Raw genomic sequence first — 10,867 nt, 5'->3', positions numbered from 1 at the left:
AATTAGAATAAAAATTAGAATAAAACTTTATTAATCCCTTCGGTACAAGACCTCAGGGAAATTGCTAATTGCATGGCTGAATTAAAGAAATAGATCGACATTTTAGGAAATACACTTACTTATTTGATATCTTACCAATAATTAGAGGGAAAGCTCAGCAGCACGCTTACATCTATATGTTAAACATGACAGTTGGAATCAGCAGCCAGTTAGCTGAACGTAAAGACATTTTTGTGCATTTTATGTCAAAACAAAAACAAAGTGAGAGTAAAAATAATGAGTTGTGACTCAAAAGCACAGAATTCAAAGATTTACTTTATTTAGTTTAACGTGAATAAAAAATGGGTAAAAACAGCAAGAAAAATGGCAAATCCTAATGTCTAAAAATCTCAACTCAGCAAGATTTTAGAGTTTTTTGATACATGATTTCATTGATTATCAAAGTTGTAGCCAACTAGCTGTATGGCAATCAGCTTATTTATGTATCAGCTTTTTGAAACTCTTATCTTAAGGTAGAATCCTAACAACAAAGCATTTAGAGCTCAATAGTTATCATTTTACACTCAAATCATAAAGTGAGGATATCTATCATCTCCTGTTTTTACAGTCTCAATGCAAAGCTAAGCGAAGCAGCTGATGATCCTGCTTTATGTTAAGTGCACAGATTCCAACCTTCTAATCTGACTTTCAGCAAGGAGTAAATACGTGTTTGTCCCAAAATGTCAAATTATTCTATCATTTAAGTTAATAAATTAAATAAAAACTATCAAATATGGACTTACTGCAGCTGCTCAAATGTGTTGGATGTGTGTTTACCTGGTAAAGCGAGCTTGTTGTGTTTATGCATTTCTTTGAACGACTGGTTGAGGTCCTCTGACACCTTAATGTCCTGAAACATCCTCGCCAGCTTGTTGACATAATCAGCCGGCATTCCTACTTCCTGTTAAGATAATTGGCATCACAGGTGGATACAGTAAGATGATGAAAACTGCATCTTTTATTGTTTTTGAAAATCAAAACACATCGCACAACTCTTTTCCAGTACACCACAATTTATTATTTACCAAATGTTGAGTGACATCTGATGCTCCTTTTTATAAGAAATAACTTGATTATAATGATTTTGTTAATCGTGTATGCAGACATTTGCTAGAAGTGACTGATTGCAATGTTTTTCTATATTTGCGCTGGTAAATGTAAAGGAAAACAGCCCAAGACGTTACTCTGATAAAGGCAGTTGGTGAATAGAGTATGGTATGAAATTAACAAAAACACTCTTGATATTATTAATAAGAAAGAATTACAGCCATCCACCCAGTTCCTACCCTGAGCCACTCCACCATGTTCTCCTCTATCTCGCTGTCGGCTGAGATGTCGAGGATGAGCCGACGGGTCAGATGGGCTTTGTGGTAGCGCATAAACACATCTTTGTTCTGGACGTACTTCAGCACTAAAAGCTGCAAAGAGCAAACACAGGAGAAAATGTTTCAGTTAGTTATCCACTGCTGACTTTGAACAGAAGTCTGCTATGTCTTGTTGGAAAAGCTAAATTCATATTTTTGAAATCAAACATACTGCAACATTTTTGGAGTTGCAAAATGGAAAAAACAGGTGTCACTGAAATATGTTGAAATTGACAAAAGTAATAGTAAATAATAATTTAATGAAAATCATGACATTGCTTTTGAATTGTGGTTTAACAGAAATATTTTTTAAAAACAAACAAACAAAAAACAAGCAAACAGGCGTGATGGGACCCATAAACTACTATTTTGTTGAACAACCCTTTGAGCCAATCACTGCAGTCAAGTGTTTTCTGTAACTCTCAATCAGACTTCTGCACCTGTTGACAGGTATTTGGATTTTGGCCCACTGCTCATCAGCAAAGTGCTCTAATTTGTCCGGGATAGTTTTGTTTGTTTGTTTTTTAAATTATTCTTTTCAACCGCAATTCAAAAGCAATGTCTTATCTCACTAAATTATAATTTGACTTTTTTCAGTTCTTTTTCCTTTTTCAGTTGTTCAAGCTGTGTAATTCAGTTTAAAATAACGTTGGATTGGTGCAACACTATCCAGACAGCTACATGACTTTCTCTTCATTTGTTGAGCGTTTTCTACAATACATCACTGTGATTATGTCAGTGTATTTAAAGTGTTAATAGTCATCAAGAAGTTTAGCTTTTTACTACTTTACCTGAAGACTTGTAGCAGACTTTGAAAGGTCATTGTACATAACTAAATAAGAAAAACTTGAAATTGTATACTAAATCCAATAATGAAGACAGGGTTAAGAACCACAAAACTAACCACTTCCTTGAGCTTGGCCTCAATCTCCTCAGAGGTGAGCTTCTTGCTTAGTGGGGTCTTCCTCAGGAGCATGTCGCAGTAATTGGCTAGCAGCTCCGGACACTTGGACTCTGGCTGAGTTTTCAATCCAACCCTGTAAACGTAGGTAAGCAGAGACGAGTGCAGTCAGACATTTCTGCCCTTAATCATACAGAGCAAAGGCTAAATTTCATGCAGGCAGCTCGTCTTACCCTTTCTGTTTCATGGGAAGCTCTAATTTAAATATAGTGGCATCATTGACAACAGCTTTATATGCCTGCAAAAAGATTTAAAAAATAGTTAAGAGCATGTTCTGTCAGCTGCACTGTTAATAATGGACAAGTTAGCAGAACTCACTTTGTCTCTTGCTGTCAGGAAACGTGGGTCGTCCTGAAAGGCCTCTTTCACCAGCCGACTGAAGCGGTTAAACAAGGTGAGCAGCTGCTCCACATATTTCTCTGAGTCCTGTGACAAAGAACAGGTGGGGCAACCAGACTTAAATAATCTTTTATGAAGGTGGACCTGGAGTTAAGGTTAAAGAGGACCTCCAGTTGACATTACTTTGTCAAATCAATGGAATGTCCTACATATTGGCACCTTTGGTTCTGAAACTATCAGCTTAGTCATTTAGTTTGCATCAGTAGCAGTTGAAAGCCGGTCACTCTGAATATCAAAATCCAAGCATTAGTGATATAAACAATAATACTCATCACAGTCAATAGTCATCAAAACAGGCCCAGATGTTTGTCTTTTAGTAGATGGCATTTCAATCTCTAAGGTTAACAAAACCAAAAAAAACACACAGCCTAAATACCCATTTTAAATGGTAAAAGACAAAGAAAGATGGAACATAGAAATTACAAAAGCACACTGCATTTGTATTTTGTATTCCATAATAATGAAGAAAGCCTCAGGTCGGAGGTGATGGTGCTCCATAATTTAATGGACTGAACATGAACTTGAACATCATTTTTTTTTACATTGGAATATGTCATGTTGAAAGTCTTGACATGTGTAAACAGAACAGACATTTTGAAAGATTAATCTCATTGAGTTAGCTTTTAACATTTTCATTTTGTGATTTACAGCTGGACGTAGTGACAGCCAACAATGAATTTATCATAAAGAAAACTTTAAAAAAAACAAAAAAAAAAACAGATAAATTTCAGCAACTGTTAAAGTCACTCTCCAGTCATTGATTAAACCCCTAAAAACTCATGTCTGTTTATGAAAATGACATATTTGGAACTTTTCTCTCAGGAAAACTCATTGCTTTAAATGGCTTACTCTACAATGTGCTTCCTCTAAACCTCATGATGTGTCCTCAAACATATTTTTTAAAAAAACACCATGTGGACATCAACAAGGTAAAAACTTGATTTTCATCAGAGAGGGTCTTTAATAGCTAATTTTGCATGTTATACAATTTGCAGCACACTGTGTTATTGACTATAAACATGTGCTGGAGCATGAATTAGATAAAAAACAAAATCATGATTAAAACACACAACAGCTAATTTAAAGTAACTAAAACACATTTAAAATAATTGATAATGATTGGCTGAAAATGATTGAACAGTATGTTAAAGTACATATAAGTGATGCTACATTTAGAAAAAAAAAAAAAAAAACAGCTAATCAGGGCTCCAAACTAACTTTTTCACTGTTCGCACCTCCCACCTGGTCACAGGCAAAACACATCACTTGTTGAACATCTGCTTATCAATAGACGCTACAACTTACAGATGTTCCCTAAACGCAACACATTGCAGGCTGTGGTAGCTGTTGCTTGGTGAGCGCGGTGTGCTCAGACAGGCGTGACTGAAAAATACTTTGAAAAGAGTTAAACTGGGGCACTCTAGTGTCAGATGTGTCCGAAATGAAACAGTAATTTTTTCTGCATAATGTGGAGCGCACCGACATGCTCTGTTCTGCTCATAGATAACAGCAAATGCAGATGTGCTCTGCATTTCATGAGAAGATCACATTTTTAAGTGTAAATACCACAATCCACCAAAGTTATGAAAGTGCTGCTTTCCACCACTGTGGTGACCACAGTAGCTACCTGCGCTGGTCACAGAGACAACAAAACAGCTTAATGATCATCATTCACTCGCACGAATGCGACCAGTTAAAATTTTAACTTGCACACTCTCAAAAAATAGTCGGGACTAAAAAAAAATAGTACGACCAAAACGGTCCCAGTCTCGAGCTCTGCTAATGCAAAAAAAAAATCATGGTTAAACAGTTGCAATAAATGTAAGCAAAATTCTGCAGGAGTAAAGCTCACTGGTTAGATAATGATAACTTTACTACTATCTTACTACACTTACTACTACGTGTTGAATATTTACAACAGTGATGATGCCATGTTACTACATCTCTTGGGTTCAATGTGGCCCAAAACATTGAAAACAAGACCTGGAGTAACCTGCATCTGTGTGTGTGTGTGTGTGTGTGTAACTCACAGATGTGATCGTCTCTGCTGAGGCCACCATGTCGGCCAGGCCGGCGCTCATGATGTGCTCCTCCAGGTCCTTCAGCATGGGCTCGATGCCGCTGGGCACTTTGTCCATCAGGGAAAACATCAGATGCAACTCTGTGATGGAAGGAAAAAGCAACATTAGAACTTTCTGGATTAACTGTGATTCTGAGTTAAGGGGGAGTCCAGCATTTAAACTGACCACTTATTTACTGTGCAGATTGATCATAAGCCCTTAAATCAATACGCTATGTATCTCAAATCGTAATAATAATAACCATGAACTCCAAGGGGAATGTGGTACCAGATTTGTTTCACAGTTTAGCAAAAGCAGTGTAAGCAACCAGTCAGGCTATTGAATACTAGGCTGCTTTAAAATCCATTACTGTGGATGGCCTTCGTTTATTGTTAAATCAAACTGCATGAGCACACAAATGCATTACAAATACTGATGGGTGGTTAATGCAGGCCAGAAACTGAGCAGAGGTCTCATTTTTTTCCAACTTAAATGTTCACTTAAGATAATTTCTAACTGTGCTTTACATTAAAATGATGGACAGACTCTGAAATAACAATGTTGCTTAAGCTTATTTTAGGATATCTGAGTGGATTTTAAGCATCTGAGATGTGCTCGTTTAAACTAAACTACAGTTTGAGGACAGAAAAAGTTGGACAAAAAGCAAATATGATGAGATTCCAGTACTGAAAAATATCAAACCTCAGTACTTTTTGGTCAAATTCAATTTATAAAATCATTATATCAAGCTAAATCCTATTCAGTCACTTTAGAGAAACAGGGTTTGCGGTTTATGCGCATTAATATTTGATATATTGATACATCTGTAGGTAAACGTGTCAAAGAAAGTCAATTTTAAAGATTGTTAGAATGACCAAAAATCAAATTCAGTTTTGAGTAACATCAATTTGAATTCTTATTTCTGGTTTTAATCTCCTCCACAAAAGACTTTCATAAGATGTTCCCTCTCTAAACAACTTCGGCACTTCTTACACATGGTTTGAAAGCACACAGGTTGTGTGCTTTCAAACCATTGTGACATTATGGTATCAGCTCTAGGAAAGTGATTATAGCATTTAAGATATAAAAGAGCAACATTTGTTTCATTAGCATGTCTTTTTTAGAGTCAACTTTTTTGTAGACACATATATTTGTTTACATTTGTGTAAACTGGCACCATTTACAGTGTGCTGAAACAGCTAATAGCAGCTCTTTTCTCCATTGTACCCATCAGTATACAGACAACTATCACTGGTTCACTTAAATACTGAAGAAAACATAAATATTGTGATGATTCTCTGCAGTTTTAAGGTCATGAGGAGGATCTTTTTTCCAGGATTTCAAAGCAGTTTATGGACATAATTCACAATACGCATCTGAGGTCACTCTGAATCTAAAAATACAGGTTTCACGTCCATGACTTCAGATTTGAAAAAGTTATAGGGCGGCTGTGGCTCAGGTGGTAGAGCGGTTGTCCTCTGATGGTAAGGTTGGCAGTTCCGCAGTTGAAGTGTCCTTGGGCAAGACCCTGAACCCGACGTTGCTCCCAATGGCAGGCTAGTGCCTTGCATGGCAGCTCTGTTGTCATTGGTGTATGAGTGTGTGTGTGAATGGGTGAATGAGAAAACATTGTAAAGTGCTTTGAGTCCCGCGAAGGTAGAAAAGTGCTATATAAGTCCATTTACCGTTTGCCATTTTTGACTCACGGACAAAGTACCCTTTTTGATGTACACTACAGCTTTGGAGCTGAAGGGGTTGAAGTACCTTAAATGCTTCCATGGGCAGAGGTTTCCTAACCACTGATGCAGCTGCTGGACTCGATGATACACGGGTCAAATCAGCAAATGAAACTACAATGACTGACACCCAACCCACAGCTGTCCCTCCGTGAAAACCTCTTACTGAGTCCGATTTCTGAGAGATTAGCAAACCTTGTCAGCTCATAAAATGGATATCGAATGACTTCCCTTATTTCATAGCAGTGGTGGCAACATAGACGTACGTTCTACAGATGCTGGACAGGGAGGTTTGGTCAGGGCTATCTCCTGGTGCAAACCTGAGCTGGCTGAGCCTTTGGTGGGAGCAGTCCTGCCGTACTCACTCTCTGTCTCATTTCGTTTGATCATGCCTGGACACTCGGCTAAGATGGTCTCCTTGAATGACGTTACTAGTGCATTGACACAACACTCCATTAACTGGGAAGACAGACAGAGAGAAAAATCACTCATTAAAAATACAGTGTGTATTGTCTTTCAAAGGAATAGTTCAACATTTCGGGACTATCATTCAGCATTTTTGTTCTGAGAGCGAGATGAGAAGATCAACATTAGTCTCATGTGAGTTAAGTAGGAAATTAAAGTCTGGAAGTCTTTAGCCTAGCTTAGCATAAAGACTTAAAGTAAAGGGAAACAGCTAGCCTGGCTCTGTCCAAGTGAAAAAAAACAACAACAAAAAAAAAACTGCTGATTTGTCACTAATATGTTGAAAAAAGACAAAAATAAGCCAGGTTGTGGTTTTATTGGAAGTTACTTGGTCTAACTGTTTAATTACAATATTCTCCTCTAACCAAGGACACACACAATTTTTCAAGATAATAAATGTATTTGTTTCATAGGAAACACCTCTTACAAATTTTCAATGATTTTACTAAAAAAGAAGGGTAAACATGTGCTTTATGTGTACAAATATGGATGTAACGTTGTGAAATAGGATAACTAGGAACACTGGTAGTTAGTTCAGCTCTTATGAAAATTAAATTTTACAAATTACAAAGAAAAGCTTAAAAATGTGATCAAGTTTAAAGAAAATAAAAAAGTGGAGACTTAAGAAATCGGTATGTAAACATACAAACTGGCAAACTATATCTATGACGAAAAAAAGTGATTTAACTGAATTTCTAACTGATCCAACCGCAAACTTGCCAAGACAATAAGAAGTTCCACGCTCTCTAGTACTCACTGCTTGTACAGAGTTACAGTCGCGTCTTGTTTCCAAGTATCGCAGTGCACGTTTCTCCTCTTCCCTCAGCTTTGAATCAGCCTGGTGAAAATACAGATTTAAACACAGTTATGTCACATAAAACTGTCAACTGCTTGTGCATTTCTGTTGTAAAGCATGACATTTAAAAATGTCCAAAGCTAGTGCATGATCACCATAAAAGTACAATTAAAAACACCAAATAATAACAGATTTTACAATAAATATCAGTAACTATAAATTCCATGAGTGGCACATTAGCAATCAACAGAATAAAACGATATGAAAACATGTAAGACCTTAACCGCTTTATGCAGCAGCTGTTTTGGGCAAATGTGTGTCAAATTATATATAAACACCTATTTAATGCTCAATAACTTATCATGTAAAGATCACAGACATTTCAGATGTAAAAGAATGTGCAGGCATAAACTGTCAGAACTATCAAGATGGTCAAAATTGTTAAAACTATTTGTTGCCATTAAAGTACAGAATACGTCTTTGGGAAATAATCATTAAAAAAGACATAGTGGTGTTCATTCAAACATTTTATTGGCATATTTGCCTAATGAGATTAGTTTTTTCTTTTTTCATGATAGTAAATGTTTTTTGGGGTTTTCTGCGGGGAAAGTAAATATTTAAAGAGTTTTTAAATGCCTTTAATGTCCACATGGTGTATTCTATTGTAATAAAAGTAAAAGGGTTTTTGAAAGATGTTTATCAACTTTTGATTTAGCATATTTGTAGCTCATCATCCCATCCATCCATTATCTATGCACCGCTTAACCCTCACTAGGGTTGAGGGGGACTGGAGTCTATCCCAGCCGACTCAGGGCGAAGGCAGGGGACACCCTGGACAGGTCGCCAGTCTATCAAAGGGCTACACTTAGAGACAGAGAACCAAGCACACTCATACTCACACCTACGGACAATTAAAATCACCAAATAACCTCAACATGTTTTTGGACTGTGGGAGGAAGCCAGAGCACCCGGAGAGAACTCACGCTGCACGGGGAGAACATGCAAACTCCACACAGAAAGATCTCAGGTGTCCTCACTGGAACGCTAACCGGCGACATTCTAGCTGCGAGGCAACCGTGGTAACCATCAAGCCACCTCGCAGCCCTGTAGCTTATCAGCTGGTAATAATTTTAAAACCTGCTTATGTATATTTGTTAGTTTGGATTACTTAGAAACTTATTTCACATGTAAACAAATTGCAGGCTTTGACATTCACACACCATGTGGAGTTGCAAAAAGAAATCAAATCCTGTCTATGTTGTTGCCTTCAGGCTACAGCATAAATGAATTACAGTGTCTGTGGCAGAGACATTTTTTAAAAGCAGAGAAAGAATCTAAAACTAAGCCAAGAACAAAAAAACCCACTGTTGCTGGAGGCCCAAAAGTGCTTTGATCGAATGAAATATGCATGAAATAAATCCTATTCAAACAAACAATCAGCCCAGTCTTCTTCCGCAAAGGAGTACATTCTTCTAAAAAAATATCCAGAAAGAAGTCCCTGGAGGGATTTTTAAAGATGCTGAGCTTCCCTGAGGTTAAAGAGATCTACACTGGCTTACTTTATATACACTCACCAGCCACTTTATTCGGTACACCTTGCTAGTACCGGGTTGGACCCCCTTTTGCCTTCAGAACTGCCTTAATCCTTCATGGCATAGATTCAACAAGGTACTGGAAACATGCCTCAGAGATTTTGCTCCATATTGACATGATAGCAACACGCGGTTGCTGCAGATTTGTCGGCTGCACATTCATGATGTAAATCTCCCGTTCCACCACATCCCAAAGGTGCTCTATTGGATTGAGATGTGGTGACTGTGGAGGCCATTGGAGTACAGTGAACTTATTGTCATGTTCAAGAAACCAGTCTGAAACTAAACCATGATTCGCACTTTATGACATGGCACGTTATCCTACTGGAAGTAGCCATCAGAAGATGGGTACACTGTGGTCATAAAAGGATGGATATGGTCAGCAACAATACTCAGGTAGACTGTGGCATTGACACGATGCTCAACTGGTACCAAGGGGCCCAAAGTGTGCCAAGAAAATATCCCCCACACCATTACACCACCAGCCTGAACCATTGATACAAGGCAGGATGGATCCATGCTTTCATGTTGTTGAAGCCAAATTCTGACCCGACCATCCGAATGTCTCAGCAGAAATCGAGACTCATCAGACCAGGCAACGTTTTTCCAATTTTGGTGAGCCTGTGCGAATTGTAGCCTCAGTTTCCTGTTCTCAGCTGACAGGAGTGGCACCCGGTGTGGTCTTCTGCTGCTGTAGCCCATCTGCCTCAAGGTTTGACGTGCGTTCAGAGATGCTATTCTGCATACCTCGATTGTAACGAGTGGTTATTTGAGTTACTGTTGCATTTCTTTCAGCTTGAACCAAGTCTGGCCATTCTCCTCTGACCTCTGGCATCAACAAGGCATTTGCGCCCACAGAACTGCCGCTCCCTGGATATTTTCCCTTTTTCGGACCATTCTCTGTAAACACTAGAGATAGTTGTGTGTGAAAATCCCAGTAGATCAGCAGTTTCTGAAATACTCAGACCAGTCCGTCTGGCACCAACAACCATGCCATGTTCAGAGTCACTTACATCACCTTTCTTCCCCATTCTGATGCTCTGTTTGAACTGCAGCAGATCGTCTTGACCATGTCTACATGCCTAAATGCATTGAGTTGCTGCCATGTGGTTGGCTGATTAGAAATTTGCGTTAACAAGCAGTTGGACAGGTGTACTAATAAAGTGGCCGGTGAGTGTACACAAACAATCAAAGTTTGAGCAAATTGTGATTGTTGCTCAACTGAGTCTGAACATTTTGGGCCAGCGCTGTGTTTAAATAAACAAAAAACTTCTGGTTTGTTTGAGCCACAGACATGCTGTTAAGGGGCCACGGCAGCAGATCCTGACTGTTTTACTCCTTTTATTCAAATGACTGAAAGCGCCAGGGTTCCTCTCGTACTAGGCAGGATTACTATTGCAACAACACATCATCAGTAGGGTAAAACAAACCTGTCTCACGATGGTCAAAACCCAG

At 38.3% G+C, this 10,867-nt stretch overlaps 1 protein-coding gene across 1 annotated transcript in view; it reads right to left on the bottom strand.

Annotated features, from left to right (window-relative positions):
- Positions 1 to 782: 782 nt before the first annotated feature.
- Positions 783 to 10,867, bottom strand: part of LOC103366146 (cullin-5-like) — a gene marked incomplete at its 3' end in the record, with an annotated part of 18,328 nt that continues 8,243 nt past the window's right edge. The window contains exons 7-14 of the mRNA XM_008293789.1: positions 7,782 to 7,862; positions 6,880 to 7,018; positions 4,794 to 4,924; positions 2,683 to 2,790; positions 2,538 to 2,602; positions 2,308 to 2,440; positions 1,326 to 1,457; positions 783 to 940 (exon numbers count right to left, since the gene is read on the bottom strand). Coding sequence (XP_008292011.1) covers positions 783 to 940; positions 1,326 to 1,457; positions 2,308 to 2,440; positions 2,538 to 2,602; positions 2,683 to 2,790; positions 4,794 to 4,924; positions 6,880 to 7,018; positions 7,782 to 7,862 — 947 coding nt within the window. The remainder of the gene's footprint in view (positions 941 to 1,325; positions 1,458 to 2,307; positions 2,441 to 2,537; positions 2,603 to 2,682; positions 2,791 to 4,793; positions 4,925 to 6,879; positions 7,019 to 7,781; positions 7,863 to 10,867) is intronic.

This window comes from Stegastes partitus, unplaced genomic scaffold (assembly GCF_000690725.1).
Source record: "Stegastes partitus isolate 25-593 unplaced genomic scaffold, Stegastes_partitus-1.0.2 Scaffold912, whole genome shotgun sequence".
Taxonomy (NCBI): domain Eukaryota; kingdom Metazoa; phylum Chordata; class Actinopteri; family Pomacentridae; genus Stegastes; species Stegastes partitus.
The sequence above is the reverse complement of the archived record's forward strand: the minus strand, read 5'-3'. Positions and strand labels throughout refer to the sequence as shown.